We start from the raw sequence: 24,102 nt of genomic DNA, 5'->3' as shown, positions 1-24,102 counted from the left end.
AGACCCACTCACCCTAACATCCTAGTTGCCTATTGTAAAAGTTTCCACAAATTGGCAAAACTTAAGATAGTTGATACTGTATTTACATTTGCTTTTGTGTAGACTATTGTTCCTCGTTATCATTGATTTTCGTCAAAATGTCTAAAAGTGCGCAGTGTTCATCCAATGAGATTACAGACAGGGAAACACAGTATCATCATCAACACCATCAGCAGCTATTTATATAGCGCCACTAATTCTGCAGCGCTGTACAGAGAACTCACATCAGTCCCTGTCCCATTCTTCCTGTTTCCCTGCCTAACATAGTCTCAGTTCTAATAATCTGTTAATATATCAGGGGCGTACGCAGGGGGGGTTTGTGAGTCTCCAGAAACCCCCCCTCCGCGGGTCGGTCGGGCAAAAGGATCTTTTAAAAGCGGCCAAATAGTTTTTCACTTACAGCAACGCCGCAACGCTTCTGTCACAGCGCCGCGGCTGCTGTATATCTTATATCTCCTGTTCGGCGAGAAGGAGCTGCTGCATCACTGGCTGGCTTCCCTGGGGCACGGTAGGGCTCTTTCAGGATTCCTCTACTTTTTTAATTCTATAAAACAATATTTATATACAATAACACAGCTCTGCATACCCTGCAGGCTGCCCAGAAATGGAGTCTTTGGTCTTTTAATAAATAAACTACATCAGATTGATTGTGGCCAGTAACTGATTTCACCCTGTAACCCAATTTAGTTAAAGAAAAAAATATGCTAAAGAAAGTACTGTAATGTAAATATTATCAATGTGTAATGCAATCTAATGTATGAAAATGTATGCAAATCCTTTTTTATGTGTTATACATGACCGCGTTAAAACTCCCCTTAACTCCCCTAAAAACTCGTGGAAACAATGATTAACACACAGGGGCAGCGTTCCCTCTTTTTCAATTGAATTGCACGAGTTTTCACACTGCGTTAACTAAAAACGATCGGTATACCAGTTAAAAACCCGCGGGTGATTTTTTTTTTTAACGCGGCGGGGAAAAAAAAATCTCGCGCCCAATTGAATACCCCCCTATATTGTGACATTTTCTGAAGACAGTTTCTTATTCAGTGTTATTATCAGACTATACAGCTTGATGCTTTGCACAATGTTAGTAATCTGTGTAACTGGACTTCTCTCTGTTCCTGTTTATATGACTATTGTGGGACTTTGTGGTAGAGTTTTACAACCCTGGAAAGATATTTTAAGGAGCATAGAGGCGAATAAGCTTCATCCTCCCTCTAGCCCCCATGATCTCTATAGGGTACAGGGCCGCTCAACCAAAGGCTTTAAACGTTAGTATTTTTCCGCTATAGTAACACTATTTCACAATCCTTTTTATCGCTGCTGAATATGTGCAGCGCTTTTAAAGTTAACTACTTTTACTGAGACCCCGTATAATGGGGTCATTTGACATGAGCTGTGGTTTATTACACTCTCCCACAAGGCAGAGTTTAAACAGCTTTTATTCGTGCTTACCGGGCGCATTTTCTGAAGCCCTAAGGTTTTAAGTAAAATATTCATTTAAGAAAAGCCTCACTCAGGAGATATTCAAACCCCTCTGGTATGAAGATCTTCTATTAGAAAATCTTCATTTGCTGTTGTTTATAAAAAAAAACAAAAATGCCACCAGGACAGCTAAATAATACAGCTAAATAATGCTGCGCACCGCAGCAGGGCGGACTGGCAGCAGGGCGTACTATGGAAGCGGAACCCTGACCGGGCCTCCCAGTCCCAATTCAACAAAATAATTGTACAGTTATTATTAGTAAAAAGTGCAAAAAAAAAAAAATAGCAACAAAAAAAAATATTTCTTTAAAAAAAAAAAAAACACCAGAAAAAAATGCTTTATTTTTAATAATAAACATTGTTTCTCTTGTGAGCATCACTGGTTAACGGCATACTGAGATGGTCATAGCAATAGGAGAGCAGTGCACTAAATCTGGTGAACTCTCACATTTTCACTGGTTCTAGCGGTTTTCTCCCATTTGATAAATAGACCCCTATGGCCTCATTTAGAGTCGGACACAAAGTCCGTTTAAGAAGTGTAGCAGTGGGAGTGCTCCACCTAATTCCTGCCGCACAACTTTAGCCCTGTTTTGACGTGTGTTGCATCTGCACCTCACTGCGACTAGGATGTATTTACAGGGTCACGCCTTCACAATTCCGCGTTCCTCCCATTCTGTCGTAGTGAGTCGCAAGCTGTCACAAGTGTTAATTGCGTCCAAGATGCGGGCGGATTTGGTGCTTTCTGCACATGCGTGGTAGTGTTTTTTTTGTTGGATGCGCCTAAAACGGACTTTGCGTCCGACTCTAAATGAGGTCCTATATCTTTTATTTACATTGGCTCAAGGACACCATCTGAGTCTCCAACAGACTGACTGACAGCAACTCGGCTCTGCACACGAAAGAAATCACCCACCACCGACACAACTTTATCTCAGTTCTGCTCCTGAAAACGTGACCTAAACGTTTCTATCAGACACATTATTGTGTTTTAGCTTTTCTGGCTCTTTAATCCGCGCCCATCCTGGGTGGCTGATCCACGGCCATCAGCCTGCACAGGGCAGAATCCCTTATAAATTGTGTGGGGTCTGAACGTGTCCTTTGTCTTGGAGATTAGCTGGACCCCAGCACCGGTTAGTCGTTCTCCCTCCTGGAAAGATGAATGGTACAGAGTGACTGTTCCCAATGTCTGTGCGTGTGTGTGCTGTATACTGCAATGCAGCAAGATCCAGCCTCACGCTGCACAGACATCAGGCGATGTGACGGAACAAGCCCAGCACTGTGCGAGCCGAGTACAAACAACAGCAGGGATTAAACATCCTGATGCCAGCAACATCTCTCATTAAACCTCCAGGTCCTTCAGGATTTGCTAAGAAAAAGATAAAACACAGCGAAGCTCCTATGCTATAGAACCAGCATAGGAACATAAATCCTGTGTATTTCCAGGGATTTCTCTCCAGTGTTTGATCACATAGAGAGCGCTTATTATGCAGCAAGGTTGAGCTGCAGAACTTTCATACATGGCTGCTCTTAAGTGATCAGCGTCCGCCGCCTGACTTTAATGACCTTCGTTGCTATTTATTAAACTCTTCACAGCTGCAGAACGTATATAACCGTGTTCAATCAGACAGGGACATGATTTATCCGGGAGCAAAATTGCAGCTTTGCTTGGAATATTTTTCCTAGCAGACTCAGGACATTCTCACTTACATCAGATCTTACTGCGTCATAGAACAAGATTTATAGGGCAGACAGTGAATATATTTCCAGGCGGTAGCTACATAATTAATTACAGCTATAGGTAAATGATTACATTATGAAATGATAACAGAACTGCGGCAATCGCGTTGAAAAGAGTTATACTTTAAATGAAAGAGTTGTCGCTATATAAATGCTGTCACATCACACGGGTGTATTAGAAAGTGTATTCACAATAATGACATCGCAGAGGCTCGTAGTTGTTCTTTGCCCGCAAATATGGGCGTACGGTAGCGTGCACGCCTGCGGCGTCTGGAGGTGACCTCGTAGAATCAATCTGGGTCAACTTTTGTGGGATTCCAGGGGGTAAATTTATCAAGCGGTGAGTTTCCAGCAGGTATAAAAAGTGGAGATGTTGCCCATAGCAACCAGATTCTAGTTATCATTTATTTAGTACATTCTACAAACTGATAGTCTGATTGGATGTAAGTGAACATAGTTAAAAGAGTGAAAAGGTCACTTCAAAATCCAAATTCCTACCACTTTTACACCTCCCCTTATTTATTTACACTTTTCAGTCATCTTCTAAAATAGAGAGTGCGTTAGCTTAATTTATGGCTTAAAGTAATCATGAGAATGAGGGGCAGAGAGGATTATATGAGGCAAGATAGTGGTTTGGGCTCCCTTCTCTTCCTTCGTTTGTCCAAAAAACAAACACACACAAAATTTGGGTTAGAGTAATCTGGATCACTCAGTAAAATAAAAAAACAAAGAGCATAAAACAATGAGTTAAGGTAAACAGAGCTCCTCAAGGCAGGAACCTAGGATGTCTAGTATATGGTCCGGCTCTGGTCAGTTGAGAGCATTTGTCATTGGTAATACTTACTATTTAAATAAATTTTATTATTTATTTTATAGGCAGCCAGTCATCAATTTTAGTAGAGCTTATATGCAAATGAGTGAGAGGGGACAGATTCAGTTGTCATCTTAGTAGATCAAGAAGTCAGCGGATATTTGTTACACAATACCTTCCATGCACACCCAAACTCGAAAAATCCTGACTTGATGTCTTAAATGTCAACACTGATGTCGGGATCATAATACCCACTTTCACAGCGTCTGTAGGATATCACACAGCTTATTGTAGGACTGGTTCCTGCAGGGTTTATAGGTCTCCAAGACCCGGCCAATGGACCATTCACTGAGGCCCAGGGCACTGCCAGGAAGTGGCAGAGGTGGGGACGGTCTGCCAGCTGGTAGGACCTAGTGCTTTATAATGGTGCGATATTGTCCCAGGTATTATATTATATATTATTGTGGTATTGGACATATATTAGGACAACATGTAAATTCTGGTAGAATCCCAATGTCCCCTCTATAGGGAGGAGGCCAGACAATGACTATTTGTCAATATTTCTCCTTGCACTGGTATGTATATAATACAGGCATAACCAACGGTCACTGACTAACTCTGTCTAAACCCAAATGTTGATTGTTAAAAACTAAACATTCATAAAAAGAGAGAATTCATCTTAATGGGCAGAAAATCTGCGTCAATCACGAAGTCTCGGCCTGGCACACGCGGGCACCAACGTTTGAAGGTGTGATTGACTGGGGAGAATAATTAGGACTCTCATATATTTGCTTTACGGGCCTGTTCCAGTGGCGAAACTACCATTGGTGCACCGGGGCCCATGGAGATAATGGGGAACGCTGCATGGGTAACTAGCGAGCAGTTCTCTCCTCCCCAATTCCCTGCACCAGGGCTCACGGATCACTGGTTCCGGCTTTGGCCTTATCACTGTTGGGGGTTCAGGCGAATTGAATGGCCGACACAGGAAACAATGAATGAAAGTCTCCCAACACACAGGATAATCCGGCATCGCCCTCTGAACCAAAGCTGTTTCTAGACCAGGGAAAGCAGTGCAACATTCCTGGGTACAGCCGACTCCAGAGTGCACATTGCCCTGAGGTGCAGCTCTCTAGGTTTGCTAATAATGGCAAAATGTAAATGTTGGAGATGCATATTCTTGCTGAAAGTAGCTGAGAAGATTTATAAACAAACAGGAGAAAGTTCAGGGTCAGGAAACATACAATGTATAACCAGCTTCACCGGGGCCGTAACCAGGGGCGAATCTAGAGAATTCTTCTACCCGGGGCGATTTAGGAGGGGCTATTTAGGCCCCGTCCCCTTTTTTACATCTGAGGCTGCCGGCGGCTGCATACTATGTACAGGTCCGTTCAGCAGTGACCGGTAGGGACAGTGTGCTGCCCGGATGCTCTGATTGTGTTTAAAACACAATCAGAGCAGCCGGGCAGCACACTGTCCCTGCCTGTCACTGCTGAACGGACCTGTACATAGTGTGCAGCCGCCGGCAGCAAGCCCCTGCTAGGGGGGGCGATCGCCCCGATCGACCCCCCTGGATCCGCCACTGGCCGGAACTGTCTACTGAACTGTCTGATTTAACCAAAGACCATTCACACCTGGTGCCTTGGCCCAACTTGCAAATTATTAGCACAGTGGACGAGTGGATTATCCATCATGGATCCGGGCTGCTCCTGACTCTTATCTGGGTCAGATAAAGTCTTTTACATCTGACATAAACACCAGTCAGAATTCTCCCGACGTTAACACATTATGACATCTGCAATTTGCCCCAAGAGGACTTGATGGCAGAAATCTTTCTGCCAAAATAACGGCCACGGTGTTTGTTAAATCCATTTACTGTTTATTCATTTTGTTGGCTTCTTCTTTTGTGAAATAGTTTTGTAGTATATGATATTTTCCCTTTATAATAGGAATATATTTTTCGGGACGCAGTTGCCTGTAGTAGTTTTTATGATCCACAGTCTCTCCATGTAGCGGTGTGTTGTCTGAGCTGGAGAATAACCTGTGACCTATACGCACACTGAGATTGTGCTTTCTGTACAGCTCTGTAAGCACCGGGATTTAATATAAGCTCTATGCAGGGGAGGGCTGGCAATTTTTAGCTTGGGGAACAAGACTCAACTCAGCAGCCTATTTTAAAGGACAAAATGCAGGTGGCCCAGCCCAAATTAGCCCACTATCGGACCGGCCCGGGGGGGCACATGTCCCCCAGCCGAGCCTGTCCCCGACTTATAGTGTGTGTGTGTGTGTGTGTGGGCATATATATATATATGTTACGGTGAAACACCGAAATTGGAGAATGTCGACTTTCACCAGTGAATGTCAACATTCACATAGTCGCTTGGTGTATGTCCGAAATATTTGTTAAATATCCTTATTTCTGACTTACACCGGTGAATGTCGACATTCACCATGCACTAATGGTAAATGTTGAACATGTTCGAGATTCATATTTCTTTCTCCGTAGTTCAGTCGCAATTGTCTTCTCGTTTACTCGCAATTAATGCATTTAACTTTTCAAGAAAAAGATCACAATCCACTCCAGTATCCATTCTGTATAAATTAGGGTATCGGAATCACTCATTCCACCAGAACACGGGATTTGACAGGAAACAACCTGTCGCCTATATGTCGGCTCCTCCCTTTTCGTCCTTCACCAGAGCATGTCTGTGATTGTCGACATACACCAGTGAGGGTCCGAATGTACAAGAATGTAATGAAATATTCGATCTTTCACCGACGTATTTGGTGTTTGTTGACATTCACTGGTGAAAGTCGACATTCTCCAATTTCGGTCTTTCACGGTAACATATATATATATTATTATTATTATTATTATTATTATTATTATTAGGGTAGTTCCAGGGAAGATTCTTTAAAACCAGGACTGCTCATGGAAAACAGGCAGTTGGCAGCTATGTGAGCATGCTGCACAATGTTATGCGCCCCATAGAATACGCCATGGCTGCCCTAATAATGAGATATGAGAAGCAACTATTGTCTTCTATTAAATATTTTGTTACAATAATCTCCCCCAGTATCATATCAACCCCAGCAATTGTCTGATATGTGAGCAATTAATCTGAATTGTAAGCTCCTGAGTTCATGTTGAACAGTTCTCTCTCCGCAGAAAGCCATTGATGCCGACAACGCCGGCGTTAACCCCATCGGGAACTATTCAAACAGCAGCAGCCACTGGGACTTGGGCAGCGCCTTCTTCTTTGCCGGGACGGTGATAACCACGATCGGTGAGTGCCGGGTGATTATACTCAAGAGTTGCTAATGGTCTGACATCTTTCTAGACTTCCAAAACCTCTCTCGAGTTGCATAATTGTACATTTATTCTATCTATGGGTGAAACATTACAGAGAGAACATAATAATCATGGCAGAGTAAAAGGTTTTCCTGCCATAGTCAGCTGTAATATTCACAGGATATATCATATATACAGTATGTCCATTATTGCGCAAAGAGAATCATACAGCCAATGTGACCTGCAGTGATCACGGTCTAGAATTCTGGAGATAGAACTGTGCCCATAATGAGGGTACCCCATATACTAAAAAGCACCAATCCCGAGGGGCTTGTAATTAGGTGTTTATTCAATGAAAATGAGAATATAAAGTTAGGAAGTGTATGCGTTCAGATTCAGATCTCAAAAATACTGATGTAAAGCTGGGTACACAGTGAACAATTATCATGTGCATTTGTTGAGATATTGCAGTGTGTGTACGCTTCTACGATCATGTTTTATTGTACCAAAACACATCACATCTGTTGATTTGGTTTTATAAACTTCCTAAAACTCACAGTCAGTGATGGACGATGTCGGACAAATGTGGCAGTGTGTGGTGACTCACCACCAGCAGTGTAGGCAGATATCTGTACAGAGTCACCATCTTCTCAGCAGATGGTTATGAGAGATGAAGATCACAGATCTGAAGGTAAATTGTGTAGGTGTGTACACAGGAATCTGCATGGTCATCGGGACTTTCAGTCGTTGGTGAAATCATTACAGAAATCACATCTGAAGTACAATTACATAGGTTGTATCCAGCTTAACAATTACACATATAAACACTCCCAGGTCTGCAAGAAGACAACCGCTGCTTCCAATTGTGGATCACTGAGTAGTAATGCTAACAAGTTGCCTATAAAATAAAGAAATAAAAAAGAAGCGCATATAATCTAACAAACAGACCTTTAAGACGCCATCCAAAGATCAACGCGCAAATATTTTTCATGTTGATCAGTGGATTGCGTCTTAAAGGTCTGTTTGTTAGATTATATGCACTTCTTTTATTAATACATACTAATAATGATTAAATGGGCATCTATAGGTGATAAGGTAAGGTCAGTCCCCTCACTTCATAACTAGCTTCATCCGTACAACATATGTAGTAAATACTATTTTGCTTATAGCGCGGCCCGTTTGTAACCACGCCCACAGATGCCCTCGATAACCGCAAACTTTACAGATAAGCCCACAAATTAGAGGATAATAATATCACTTAATTGCTAAAGAGAATGTCAGGTAAAACCTTGACAGTGACATAGAAAAGAGGAGACGAGCAGCTCACTAATCTGTGTAAAGATCCATTTGTCTATGAAGAATAACATGTTTATTAATATCAGCGTGAATTATACCGGCCATGATGTCTGCTCTCCAGGATACAAGTAAATTATATTTATATATATATATATATATATATATATATATATATATATATATATATATATATATATATATATATATATATATATATGTATATATATATATATGTATATGTATGTATACATGTATGTGTATATGTGTATATGTGTATATATGTATATATATATATATATATATATATATATATATATATATATATATATATTTCACTCCTGTATTAAGGAGTTATCTGCTTGTAATAACTTGTTATTTATCACCTCTGTATATGAACCTTATAACCAGGTTATGGGAACATTGCACCAAGCACAGAAGGGGGGAAGATCTTCTGCATCCTGTACGCTATATTTGGAATCCCTCTCTTTGGCTTCCTATTGGCTGGAATTGGAGACCAGCTGGGCACAATCTTTGGGAAAAGTATTGCACGAGTGGAGAAAGTCTTCAGGGTAAGTACCACAATACAGATAACTGTGTTAAAGAAGGGGATTGTTCCAGTAAATAGTCATTTTTGTAATTCAAAGTGAAACTAAGTCCAAAATAAGTAAAATACTTATGTTAACGCCTTGTATACACCTAGGCACTTGCCTATGGTCTGTTCTCTGCATTAACACACATGCAGTTGTTTACCAAGAGCCATAGGGACCAGTGATCCCTGTCACTGCTTTTATTCTTAGTTGTATATGCACTTTGCCTGCAGAGATTGGACTGCAGCCTACATATAGATGTGCCAGCCTCTAACTCTGTACTTGTGGAAGTGATACATTGATAATATATATTGACATTGATAATTTAGCCCTTAATCTATAACCAGGTAAAGGTTGACATCGCCGTTATCTATTCCTAAAACTCTGTGACTCACGATATGGGAGGGACACTCTCAGAAATATGGCACCATGTAGTTATGGTAGTAACTTCTGAATTATGTTCTGAGAAAGCACATTTTTCTAACATTAAAGGGAAGCACATATAATACAGTTCACCTACCTCTATCTATGTGTATTTATTTATATGTCGTGCAATTGACACATTACTCTGAGCCAACCTAGTCTGATGGTGGCCAGTAATGTTGACCATTCATTTTTTTAAATTAATTATTTTTTATGACAAAATACCACAGTATTTTGTAATGTAATAAACAGTCACGTGAGAGGTGAGGATCATCTCTGCAATCGCTGTCAGTCTTCACCCCGATGGCCGCTCATTAGACAGAATAGACCCTCAGTGTGATATTGGGGCCTTTTAATTCCAGCTGGGTCTATTATCCTAATGAGCAGAGATTTGCGCAAACACCGTTGTATATTTAATGAGGCTGATGAGATGATTAGAGGGTATAATGGCTGAAGCATAAATCACTATTATGGTGAATGAGCCTGTTGTATACTGTGACCCTTATAGATATATGTACGAGTCAATAGGAAACAAAACATTACAGCTAATTATAAACGATTTGATGCTTCCTACGACTTATTGACGTGATGAATGAAAGTAGAAAGAGGTCGCTGATTAATGACGCTCTGACCCAATATATTTTATTTTCCACTTGTATTTGTTTGATATTAGGATACGACTGTATTAAATATTTTTGCTATTGCTATTTACTATATCTATGTTCTAAAATAAAACGGCAGAGCTCACCATTTAGTACAGTTCCATCGTTTGCCTTCACTTCATCAGAATCCTTTTCTCTTTTCCACCATCTGGCTGTCTAATAGAGGTGCGATAATCCTCCCACAATACAATGTAGCCTTATATTGTATAATAATACATATAATGAAGGTACAAGGTGCGAATAGGAGTCATTGTGCTATGGTATAGGATGCTGATATATGGCTATAAAATACAGCATATCATACGTGCATTCTGGTTGAAAACAGAATATTCTCCAGGACGGCTGCATTATATGAGAGCCATGCTGTATTAAACTCTCTATATCAGGGTGCCTGTGATTTTGTACTATAACATGTTTACAGATTTACCTCACGTCATGTTGGTTGCAGAGAAAAATATGCAGTTTATTCATAATTATAGCACTACTACAGATAAATATCAGTGGATTTCAGTAAAACAGAAGGATGCAACAATGTTTCTTATTTTCTGTCATGGGAATTCATCCTTAGATTTGTAACATTGTATATGATGTATGACATACACGCTTACACTGATCCTGACAATACACAGGCAGTGGTGCATTCTGGGATTTCTCACTTTACAAATACTTTTTGCCGCCATCTTGTTCGCTGGTGATGTAACCTATGTTGGATTACTATGGTAACATTCATATAATTGACGCTGTATAAATAAACGATGATAATAATAGGAACAGTTAATACAATGGAACATATTTGATGAGATTATGAAGCAGGAGAATTTCGTACCATGTACATAACGCTTCCCCTCGGGCTCCTGGGCTTTAAAGTAATATTTTTTCTCTACAAAGTTTCCTAAGGGCTCCTCCGAGACCTAAGATTAATGTGAGTAAAAGCTGCAATGAATCACGACCTTTCTCTGTATTAAATTGCTTTTACTCATTTGCATGCAGCTGATTTGCATGTTTGACAGAGTGAACGAGGGATTAATCTGCAGAATCAGGGACGGAGAATTTACAGATGAATTTTCCGTGTGTTTCAGGCTGTATTAGTCGCCCACAGCGGGGGCAGCCATTTTCTGGGTGGAGCCAATAATCATTATTAGGACCCTCACAATTTTGTTTAGGAACTAGTGACGGATGATACAAACATATTGATTGATACTGATTGAAAACGGATATTGGAAACATTCCTTGCAGCCCCTGGGTCCTGGGTTAGTGGAAATGGTCTATAAATGACATGATCTCTTTATATATAAAACACTGTAGCTACATAAACCTCTTCCATGGTAGACTAACTGTCTGTATCTTCTCCCCAGAAGAAGCAGGTGAGTCAGACCAAGATCCGGGTGATTTCCACCATCCTGTTCATCGTGGCCGGGTGTCTGGTGTTTGTCACGATCCCCGCGGTCATCTTCAAACATATCGAAGGGTGGTCCGAGCTGGAATCCATTTATTTTGTGGTTGTTACGCTCACTACAGTCGGCTTTGGGGACTACGTGGCAGGTAAGTGTCCCTCGCTGGTGCCAGGTCATGATCAATGGTCTCTCACACACACTGCGCCACCGTGGAATACAGATCTATAGTGACTTCAAATCATAAATATAAACAAATAATGTGAAAATATTTATTAGAAAATTCCAACACAGCGAGAGGATCATCATCATCATCACCATTTATTTATATAGCGCCACTGATTCCGCAGCGCTGTACAGAGAACTCACTCACATCAGTCCCTGCCCCATTGGGGCTTACAGTCTAAATTCCCTAACACACACACACAGACTAAAGTCAATTTGTTAGCAGCCAATTAACCTACTAGTACAGTGGTTCCCAAACTTTTGCAGTTCGCGGCACCCTTAGAGTCTCCATAATTTTTTCAAGGCACCCCTCCAAAATAATTACCGAGCAGTCCTATTTTAGAAGTAGTTGGGTCAAAAAATGTTAATAAGTATTTAGGTCAGGACAGAAATACTTATTTAGTTGTATGCAAAAATTGCCCCCTCTGCATCCAGTCCCTCTGCCCTCTCTCACGCTACCTCCTAGGCCCTCTCTCACGCTGCCCCCCTGCTCTGCCCTCTCTCACGCTGCCCCCCTGCTCTGCCCTCTCTCACACTGTCCCCCTGCTCTGCCCTCTCTCACGCTGTCCCCCTCCTCTGCCCTCTCTCATGCTGTCCCCCTCCTCTGCCCCCTCTCACGCTGTCCCCCTCCTCTGTCACGCTGCCCCCCTCCTCTGCCCTCTCTCACGCTGCCCCCCTCCTCTGCCCTCTCTCACGCTGCCCCCCTCCTCTGCCCTCTCTCACGCTGCCCCCCTCCTCTGCCCTCTCTCACGCTGCCCCCCTCCACTGCCCTCTCTCACGCTGCCCCCCTCCTCTGCCCTCTCTCACGCTGTCCCTCTCCTCTGCCCCCTCTCACGCTGTCCCCCTCCTCTGTCACGCTGTCCCCCTCCTCTGCCCTCTCTCACGCTGTCCCCCCTCCTCTGCCCCCTCACGCTGTCCCCCCTCCTCTGCCCCCTCTCACGCTGTCCCCCCTCCTCTGCCCCCTCTCACGCTGTCCCCCCTCCTCTGCCCCCTCTCACGCTGTCCCCCTCCTCTGCCCCCTCTCACGCTGTCCCCCTCCTCTGCCCCCTCTCACGCTGTCCCCCTCCTCTGCCCCCTCTCACGCTGTCCCCCTCCTCTGCCCCCTCTCACGCTGTCCCCCTCCTCTGCCCCCTCTCACGCTGTCCCCCTCCTCTGCCCCCTCTCACGCTGTCCCCCTCCTCTGCCCCCTCTCACGCTGTCCCCCTCCTCTGCCCTCTCTCAAGCTGTCCCCCTCCTCTGCCCTCTCTCACGCTGTCCCCCCTCCTCTGCCCCCTCTCACGCTGTCCCCCCTCCTCTGCCCCCTCTCACGCTGTCCCCCTCCTCTGCCCCCTCTCACGCTGTCCCCCTCCTCTGCCCCCTCTCACGCTGTCCCCCTCCTCTGCCCCCTCTCACGCTGTCCCCCTCCTCTGCCCTCTCTCAAGCTGTCCCCCTCCTCTGCCCTCTCTCACGCTGTCCCCCTCCTCTGCCCTCTCTCACGCTGTCCCCCTCCTCTGCCCTCTCTCACGCTGTCCCCCTCCTCTGCCCTCTCTCACTGCCCCCTCTCACGCTGTCCCCTCCTCTTCCCTCTCACGCTGCCCCCTCTGCCCTCTCAGGCTGCCCTCTCTCACGCAGTCCCCTCCTCTGCCCTTTCTCACGCTGCCCCCTCCTCTCTCACGCTGTCCCCCTCCTCTGCCCTCTGTCACGATCCCTCTCACTCTGCCCCCTCTGCCGCGGGCCAGCCATAGAAAAAAACAAAGAACGGCCGGCTATCCTGGAAGTCAGACCTGCCCGGAATTCAGGAGTGTGCAAGATTGGTCATTACCATCCCCTTAAAAAGAGGAAACAGGTGTACTGCTTGCTTTACTAAAAACAAACATGAATGACATAGGCACTACTACAAAAATGATAATTACCATCTGCTAATAATCATTTTCATTTTGAAATGGGTCCACCCTTCAACCCTCCTCTCTGCTGGAGAAATCTGTGTGCTGGGGAGTTTGTTTCTTTCTGGGACAGTTGTATGGTTGTGTCCCATTGATCAGTGTATCAAAATCCCTTTGATAGTACTAAACATTAAACACAAATCAACCTCTGCTGCGGGCCAGCCATAGAAAAAAAACAAAGAACACAAAACTGACCAATCCGCGCGGCGCCGGGACCCAGCATCCTCCTCTCTCACGCAGCAGCTTGTCAAATCAGTGACAAGCTGCGTGAGAGAGGAGGATGCTGGGTCCCGGCGCCGCGCGGATTGGTAAGTTTTGTGTTATTTGTTTTTTTTCTATGGCTGGTCCGCGGCACCCCTGGGAGCCGCGGCGCACACTTTGGGAACCGCCGTACTAGTATGTTTTTGGTGTATGGGAGGAAACCAGAGCACCCAGAGGAAACCCACACAAACACGAGGAGAACATACAAACTCCACACAGATAAGGTCATGGTCGGGAATCGAACTCATGACCCCAGAGCTGTGAGGCAGAAGTGCTAACCACTGAGCCACCGTGTAAGACTATATTTTAAAGTGAGTGTCCACTTGTTATCTAGCTAAGCAGAAGTTTCCTTCTGTGAACATCTAACAGAGGCTTCAAGTGGCTCCGTGCTCCCTCCTTATGACGCTCAGTGAATGTGTCTCGCAATATGCGCCTCTAAGAGCACATCAAGTTGCGCCACTCCAGAGACACCTCCGCAAACTAGAAGAGGCGCACTGGGCAGACGCGTGTACGTCACACCGACCTCCAGCCTCCAACACTGTAAAACCTCCCATTCATTACATTAAGCTTTGTAGTTCTTTCCTCCTAAAACACTGCCCTATTTAACTTCATGTATGTTCTAGAGCAGTGTTGGCTAATCTGTGACACTCCAGATGTTGTGAAACTACAAGTCCCAGCATACCCTTTCTGCAATAAGCTGCTATATATTGGCAAAGCATGCTGGGACTTGTAGTTTCACAAACATCTGGAGTGTCACAGGTTATCCAACACTGTCCGAGATGAGCGCTGAGGGGCTGTCTTTTTTTTTAACATTGGGAAATTGCACATAGAAATATGCTGTCTCCACTGAAGTGCAACGTTAGCCACAAACTGAATGTATAGGACGAGACACGATTTCAGCCAGCTCAAATCTGGTGCACGACTAAACCGAAAATGGTGGTGCCCCCTCTTTCCCACATCCGTACTCCCCCAATTTACCCCATTTCAAAAATCTAACTCAGAAAAATTAAATCTCATTTCTGCCCTGCTCCACAAAACTAGCGTACCTCTACCCCTACACTGTGCTTACAGGGACCCCCACCCTGTCCAGCTCCACCCAGTGGTGGGGGCAAACTTCTATCCCCCCCTCACCGCTGATATCTGAGCACACAGAGTTGTTATCCAACTTCAGTGGTTACATTTTATCTAGTATCATAATCATTATTCACCCCTAAAATACTTATATTCATATATAAACTGGACAAGTTTGTATAATGAACTGAAAAGAGAGTCCGGCCTCTAATAACCCAACATCAATGAGTACATTCCAACAGATAGACAGATGGTTCTTTTTATTGAGGTGCAAAGAATTATTTTTAATAAAATTACTGAACTTTAATAACAGCAAAATAATATACAGTTAAATATGTGTCCATGCAGGTAAATGTGAAATTTTCTTTAATTCTATATCAAATTAAATCTATAAATGATATTAAAATCAATGAATTCAATCTCATCCTATCTCCCTAAATACAATAGCAATAATTAGTCTTGTACTGACTTTCAGTGTCTTAATGACGTTAATTGGGCAGCAGTGTTTTTGTAATTGATCTCACTTGTCAGCAGGCGAAGGAATCTCCTTGTATTTATTGTGTATATAGTTACCGGATAGCAACCAATCTGTGCTGGTATGTTATTCATAATGACTTTATTCTGATTTGTATCTCCGTGTGCTACTTTGTAGCAAGCTGCTTGAGCAGTTCTGTCTATCGGTGTCAGCGGGAGGTTAAGATATCCCAGCCCACTCTCTTCTTAATATTATTCCAAATGCTGAGTGTTCTAATTAGCTGTGGTTTGAGTGTTTGTGATTTGTAAGTGAGACGATGTGTTTTTATAATGGGAATCCAGAAAATACTTCTCCTACTTATTACTGCTTAAAGCTGGGTACACATCTGTGGAATTATCGTGCAGATCACACGATTCAAAACCGTTTGTTCAGATATTGTAAAAGTGTGTACGCTCCCACCATCATGTGTTATTGTACCAAAACACATCACATCTGTTGATTTGGTTTTATAAACTTCCTAAAAATCAACGGTGGAATGATGTCGGACAAATGTGGCAGTGTGTACACACTCACCACCAGCAGCGTAGGCAGATATCTGTACAGGGTACAGAGTCAGGATCTTTTCAGCAGATGGTTATGAGAGATGAAGATCACAGATCTGATGGTAATTTGTGTAGGTGTGTACAGAGGAATCTGCATGATCATCGGGACATTCAGTCGTTGGTGAAATCGTTACAGAAATCGCATCTGAAGTAAGATTACTTAGGTGTGTACCCAGGTTTTTACCTTTGTTATCTAATTGTGAATGTTCCCAGCTAGTCTCTCTTATGAGTTTAATCCTCATTTCACACATGGATCCTGATTGATCAAGGCCCGCATACTGAGTGCACCTTGCATTTTAAAACACACAAATTTGGGCAGGCGCACGGCCGAATTGAACGAGGAGCGGATCTTTAGATAGATGTGCTGATGAATTCGGCTGTAGGTCTGCTCAGCTCAACTACATAAGACACTGCAGGATACGTCCAATACCAATGTGGTCTAAAAATTGGTTTAAAAAAAATAAGAACGCACAGAAAACCCCCCCAGTTAATGTCACTTGTTAATAATATAGGTATTGCTAATAAAACAGTTAAAAGTGTTTCTTTTTTTTTATATATATATATTTTCCCCCATGTAATACATTAATTAGGATGATTTTAATGTCTACTGAACATAAAATACATTTTTACAGTTATTCCTGATTGCAGACACATGTCATAGCTGCATACACAGCTGTCATCCCTAGTAATCCGGACTTGTAGCTGGAGGAAGAGATACGGCAGAAAAGAAAGTACCTTTGAGATGCCCAAAACTTGAATCGGACACTACTGCGTGCGCTCCAGTTTGTCACGCCCTTACTGTGCACTGACTACAGACATACGCCCCTTTCCCGTTCCCTCTCAGAAATTGTAAGCTGCAGTAAGTGTTCTTTGTGTACGAAGATGAATTGAACGTGGCTGCGTTTACTTGCGTATGGTCCGTTGCTGGACATGCGGAGAGCAAATTTGCAGATTAAAGGCTCAAAATCGGCAGATACGTGTCTTTTCCATGTGCTCTCTGTACATCTTGGGTTGTATACATTAATATGATACTAAAATATCACTCCTGTTTCCATTCTATACCCTGCAAGTAATAGTTACTCAGATCCTGGGTAGATGCATTCTGTGGTTTAGGCAGCTGATCTAATTCCTGTAATCATGTCTGCAGCACAAAGGGTTAACGGACAGCTAAATTGACATTTTTGGCCATAAATGCTCTTCCTCCCGCTGTGACTCCTCTCTGATCTCATCCTCTCCTGAATGATACATGAAGCACATTTGAAGGAAGGTCTAAGAGCAGCTGATTGATGTAGCTTTAATAACCCGGTGACCATTAAGGGGGGTTGAAGTCTTTTATCAACTTATATCTTTAGTGAAATGTGAAAGACTGTAAGTAGGATGCACCAATCTCCTATCTGTGTGTTTATTACAGCTAGTGTTACATTCTCAGTCTAAAATTCCTTGAAGAATTAATCTGAGCAATATTTGAAAATTGTCATCTCTGTTATGTTTCAAAAGTGCCACAAGGTTTGGACATTGCAATGAAGTAAATTAAATTAGGTTTAAATTGAAAGTACTCAACATTTTTCAATAACCCCTTGTCGGTGATACAATTCAGAGGCCACATGGACTCTAACCTCCAAAAGGGGCGCACATTACCCTCAATCTCAGTCTATCTGTAATAACAGATCCCCCTATCTGTAATAACAAATCAGCAGCATTTTACACAAGTGTTACAAGCTGTAACAAACACATCTGACAGTAAAGTAGGTAGGGGCCGCAGGTGCAATCTCAGAAGGCAGCGTGTGGCCCTTGGGGCTGCCCGATGCCCATCACTGGTCTATTTGGTGTTGTAGGTGCCCACTCTCAGGAACCTACTTCAAACAATTATCATACTCGTCGCTTAGTCTTAGCTCAGTCCTCTTCTCCCAGAATACAGAGGGTAGCAGGGGCAAATTCAGGATTTGTAGAGGGGGGTTACCACACCACGCCACCAGTGGGCGTGACCAGCATGCATGGGGGCGTGGCTATAATATTAGACAGTGCTTGGCTGCTCTTCAACTCTCCCTATCCCTATAATATACATGGGCAATGCTGCGTGCACTACTGTTAGGTGCACGCAACTCTCCCTTTTCAAGCAGAGCCGTGTGAAACGGGGGCAGGGTCCAGCCACCTCAATTATACAGTACCCCAGGCTTGGAGGGGGGTTTCCAGGCACTAGGAACCCCCCTCCCCCCCCCTCCTCAGTTTGCCTATGGGTAGTTGACAAGACCGTTGGGCTCTCATACTAAACAGTAAGTTTTGAATGGTGGGGTAGGAGGCCCACTAAATTCTGAAATTATTCCGAGGCACAAGAGTGGATGTGTCTCTGCCCCTGTGCCCCCACTGTGCTGCTTACAGAGCAAAACTCTTCACATTGGTTGTGAGTTGAATGTCCTGTATCACAGCAGTTGGGATATATTTATTATTAGCATTTATTTATATAGTTTGAACAAATTTCTGGCTTCAGTATATTCCTCGGTTCTGTGCAATGAGGGAAAACTATTTTAACAAATCAGATACAGTAACAAGCGCTCAAGCAGGAGAGAGAATCCTGTTTGCTGGAGTCCTACAATCTGAATTTTATTTTCCTGCAGCTTTTACTGTAAAGAACCCTTTCCATTTCTGATATAGCTTCTTTGTCTAGCCTTTCTCCGTCATTTCTATGAGGTATAACAGTGATTTGCTCCATAAGGATTTAGCAGTGATGTACACATGACACAGATTTGGGGGTTGTTGGCATTTTAGTGTGTGAGCTGTAGCCAAGAGCGCCCTCAGGATTTAGGGCACCCTGTAGCAGGATTTGTGTGTACTTAATGGTAGATCATTTTATTTTCAGTCTGAACGTTTTCAGTCCGTTATACTATTGATAAAGCACAGTGGCCTAGTGGTTAGCACTTCTGCCTCACAGCACTGGGGTCATGAGTTTGATTCCCTGCCATGGCCTTATCTGTGTGGAGTTTGTATGTTCTCCCTGTGTTTGCGTGGGTTTCCTCCGGGTGCTCCGGTTTCCTCCCACACTCCAAAAACATACTGGTAGGTTAATTGGCTGTTATCAAAAATTGTCCCTAGTCTCTGTGTGTGTTAGGGAATTTAGCTTGTAAGCTCCAATGGGGCAGGGACTGATGTGAATGAATTAGTGGCGGAATTAGTGGCGCTATATAAATAGCTGATGATGATGATAATATTTCTACAGGCTTCACACTGGTGTAAATAGCACCACGTTTATTAAAGAGGAGAAACCATAGAATTCTTTGTCAGACAATAAATCTTTGCTCACAGATGCATCCTACGGAACTGCCTAAAATCTAAATTATCTTTTTCATGCACAAGCTGTGAAAATCTGGAGATTAAAATCAGGAATTTTAAGAGTCATTAGTAGTTATCTCATCTCATCTTAAACTGATTTAAATTAATTATGTTAATTCCAATTAGAGTGAATAGGGATACATTCAGGGGTGGAGGCGGCTCTCTGTGGCCCTGCCGAGCAACACAATCCAGTACTGGGGAACTGACCGTCACTAATTTATCCCCAGACTGATAGACCTGAGAACTGAGGGGTCTTCTAGATGAATGCAGAGAATTCTCACTTAAAGGGAGTTTATCTTATATTAGGGGAGACCTCTGAGCGCTGTTATTTGTCCCTTTACTTGGTTCACTTGTAGCGCTATTTAGCGCATTGTGCGCCATGTAGCAGCAATAACACAGAGTTCCCCCATTCACCCTATAGAGAGCTCAGTACCCCACATGCTGCTCTCCCCGCAGCCCCGTGACTGTAACTTCACCTCTAACAAATAACTGGAGACCTGGCGACTTGTCCTAAGAGCTTAGGTTAAACATTCTTTGCTCCCATGCCCAACGTTTGGGTCTTAAAACATGGACATACTTAACCAATGGTTAAATCTTTATAAAATGTACATTAATAAGTATTCATCTAAAAACAAGATAAGAGAGAAGGGGACGGCTATTATTTTATTATTATGTCTTATTACAGTTGAACATGTACCAGATTTAGGGGGGATTCAGTTCCCCTTGGTGTGGCGTGGCGTGGCGTGGCGTGGCATGCCGTGGTGTGGTGTGGCGTGCTGTTGTGTGCCGTGGTGTGCCGTAGTGTGCCGTGGCGTGGCGTGCCGTGCCGCTGTGTGCCTCTGTAATGCGCTCGGGAGCGATGTACCATCATAGAGCTGTGCATGATAGTACCTGGAAATGGGCGCAGCTTGACATCGTGATGATATCCGGCTCATTATCATGGGGAATTCAATTCCCCCCATAAAATAGAAAGTAGAAAATAAAATAGAATCTATAATAACAATAATAATAATAATATATTGTGAAGCACATCATTAGCACTTTTTGAAATAATTATTTATATACAAAATAAAGAGAATTATTAAAACAAATGCATAGAGTACTGTTCCAACCAATATTCCTTATACTGTAATTTATCAATTCACTACCAAATAGTGACATGGGCAGCATGGTGGCTCAGTGGTTAGCACTTCTGCCTCACAGCGCTGGGGTCATGAGATCAATTCCTGACCATGGCCTTATCTGTGTGGAGTTTGTATGTTCTCCCTGTGTTTGCGTGGGTTTCCTCCGGGTGCTCCGGTTTCCTCCCACATGCCAAAAACATACTAGTAGGTTGATTGGTTGCTATCAAAATTGAACCTAGTCTCTCTCTTTCTGTCTGTCTGTCTGTGTGTGTTAGGGAATTTAGACTGTAAGCTCCAATGGGGCAGGGACTGATGTGAGTGAGTTCTCTGTACAGCGCTGCGGAATTAGTGGCGCTATATAAATGATGATGATGATGATGATGATCAGATTAGGAACTAGTGAAATGAATGGGACTAGGATTGGGGTAGGTCAGAGATTTTGTCTCCCTCTTGGTCTGTTAGTCCCCCAGCGGCAGCTGGAGTCTGGCGAGGGGGATTCTGAGCACCTTCTGCTCAGCCTGTGATCTCACTAGAAGAAGCAGTGAGACGATTATGTGTAACATTCATATACAGTAATATACCTGAGTAATGTTGTTGTTCTTCTCTTACAGGGGGTAACACGGGTATTCTGTATCGGGAGTGGTACAAGCCGCTTGTGTGGTTCTGGATCCTGGTCGGTCTTGCGTACTTCGCTGCTGTCCTGAGTATGATCGGAGACTGGCTCCGGGTTATCTCCAAGAAGACAAAAGAAGAGGTAATGTGGTCGCTGACTAATGCCCAGTGAGCTCTACCTAGAGGCTTTCCCAACCCCCCAACCACATTCACGCTGGGTCTTCTCCCATAGTTTATCACTTGTCTTTATATAATGTCCAAATTCCACTTCCAGGGCAGAGACAAATATTTCACAGGGGAATAAAACCTTCACCCTTCTCCGAAATATTGATATGTTTGCCATACACATTTTGTACACATTCCTATATAAGGTTTCCATATATAGATGCAGCAAGAAGAACATATAATTTCTTGTGCAGTGCTGGAAATGGCAATGGCTTTTCGTCATATTTTGCAGACTATTTCTGGTCTTGATAAGGAATCTGTGACACCCCCTCGCCCCCGGGGGTTGCCTATGGCTACAGCTGATGGAGAAATTTTGCGATAGAACCTTGAGATATATTTATCTGAATAGATTCTTTTTATTCACCCACGTGACAGCTTTATGTTATCTAAGCACTTTCTTCCTGTACACAAAATCTTTTCTTACCAAAGCTCATTGTTTATATCGGAGTATTTAAAACTAGGATTTATCCACCATTAAATAAGCAATTGATTGCTTGGATATCGTGTACTGTTTAAATCTTGTCTCCATATGCAACAGCCAAAGTATGAGCGAGGCTTCCAAGGACTAAGCATTTATATTCTGGAAGCAGAGTGCACCCTACAGTACATGGCCCTAAATGCACAAAAAATATCATCTCTACCTTTTAGGAAGACACATTGTTGTAGTTTCCTAAATTAGACAAACCCTAGTTTTTATAATCCCTCTTTATAATTTAACCCTTCCAGTCCCTTTATGAATGAGGCTCCACTCCTAAACTACAAGTTCTCCTGTGTCTTTTTTACAGTGAGGTGCCCAAAATTGTACCCCAAATTCAAGATGTGGTCTTACTAGTGACTTATACAATGGTAATACTGTGTTGGCATAGTATTGTGCCTTTTTATGCATGCCAGGATTTTATTGGCCTTTGCAGCTGCTGCTTGAATCTGTGCTGCCGCTAATCAGCTTTCTGCAATTAACAGTCATAGGTTCTGTTCCATCCAGTATTCCCCAATAATACTCCAATTAATATGTAAGTAGGATAATTATTACCACAACTCTACATTTATCTACATTGACTCCATCTGCCCAGTTTGCTATTTTAGTCTTTCTGTAGCAATTTACTATCCTGTTCTGTGTTGAAAACCCGACATAGCTTAGTGTCATTAGCAAATATGGAAACCGTACATTGAAGGCTGTCCACAAGGTCAATAACAACAGGACTGAAAATGCAGAATACTGATCCCTATAATATGACATTAAAAACTTGTTCCCAGCCTGAATATATTCTATTTATAACTACACTTTGTTTTCTGTCTTTTAACCACTTTTCTGCAAATGAAGATTAAGGGCTAGATTTACTAAGCTGCGGGTTTGAAAAAGTGGGGATGTTGCCTATAGCAACCAATCAGATTCTAGCTGTCATTTTGTAGAAGGTACTAAATTAATGAAAGCTAGAATCTGATTGGTTGCTATAGGCAAAATCCCCACTTTTTCAAACCCGCAGCTTAGTAAATCTAGCCCTAAGTTTTCCTCTAGACCCCTTACTCTCACCATATGTAACAGACTATTCTATGGATCAATACCTTACACTTCTACAAAATACAAATGTATCAGTTCAGTTACACTAGCAAAATCCAGATTGTAACGTTCCTCCTCATTAAAACTAGTTATAGTTGTTCGTCTTGATCGATGCTTAAAATCTTCCTCCTCTGTGTCTTTATTTTGATATAATGGGTGTTAGGGTGTCTAGTACAGGGGCTGGATAAGGATTTGGGGGGGCTTAGCATGCTGCGTGTTTTTTTTTACCATTGGTGGGTTGTTGTTTTTTTTACACAATGCTTTGTGCATGGGAAATGTTTTGTCTCATTAAAAGTATAGGATGACCTGTCCTCCCTCCGCTCTGAGCTGGAGATAAAGTCCGTTGGCGGAGGTGGAGCGACCCAGGAAAATACTCTCCTTATAATTACACAGATTTTATAACTCGACAGTTAGATAAACCTTTAATTGTAATATAAAAACCCATATTTGGGTGTGTTTTTTTTTTACCACCCTCCCTAGATCAGGTCTGGCCAACCTGTAAGAAATGCTGGGACTTGTAGTGTCATAACACATGGCGCAACATAGGTGTGCCAGGTCTGCGTTAGATGATGGGAAAGCAACAATTACAATGTTACCAGGAGTTTTCCTCTATTACAATGTGAGACTGTTTCTACACTATATCCCTATTAATTCTACCTCTTTTATGTGACAACAAAGGTTTATGCCTTAAGTGATGACCAACTCACTTTGTAAAATCGACCAAACTTTAGAAAGAGCGATTTTAATCTTATCTTGGAAATTAAACAAACATACAAATATAATTCCATTACTCACAGGTTTCACCATTTTATTTAGAAGGGGACTCCTTGTTGATTGATTTAAAAAGACTTACTATAGATTGTAATAAACCCTGTCTATTATAGCAACATTCGCCAAGCGTATTGATCAGAAAATCCAATTCTTCATTTCTTGTAAGGTCTGATGATATTTGGGAGAAAATCTTATACAGGGAATGATAC

General features: G+C 42.8%; 1 protein-coding gene across 2 annotated transcripts in view; it reads left to right on the top strand.

The window, feature by feature from the left end:
* The window catches only part of KCNK10 (potassium two pore domain channel subfamily K member 10), a 63,406-nt gene that overhangs the window by 30,396 nt on the left and 8,908 nt on the right, over window positions 1-24,102 (top strand). For both annotated transcript variants that reach the window (XM_075192850.1, XM_075192849.1), the window contains exons 3-6: window positions 7,239-7,356; window positions 9,066-9,226; window positions 11,685-11,871; window positions 21,339-21,481. In XM_075192850.1, coding sequence (XP_075048951.1) covers window positions 7,239-7,356; window positions 9,066-9,226; window positions 11,685-11,871; window positions 21,339-21,481 — 609 coding nt within the window. The remainder of the gene's footprint in view (window positions 1-7,238; window positions 7,357-9,065; window positions 9,227-11,684; window positions 11,872-21,338; window positions 21,482-24,102) is intronic.

The sequence above is a fragment of the Mixophyes fleayi genome, chromosome 12, assembly GCF_038048845.1.
Source record: "Mixophyes fleayi isolate aMixFle1 chromosome 12, aMixFle1.hap1, whole genome shotgun sequence".
In the NCBI taxonomy this organism is placed as follows: domain Eukaryota; kingdom Metazoa; phylum Chordata; class Amphibia; order Anura; family Limnodynastidae; genus Mixophyes; species Mixophyes fleayi.
The sequence above is the reverse complement of the archived record's forward strand: the minus strand, read 5'-3'. Positions and strand labels throughout refer to the sequence as shown.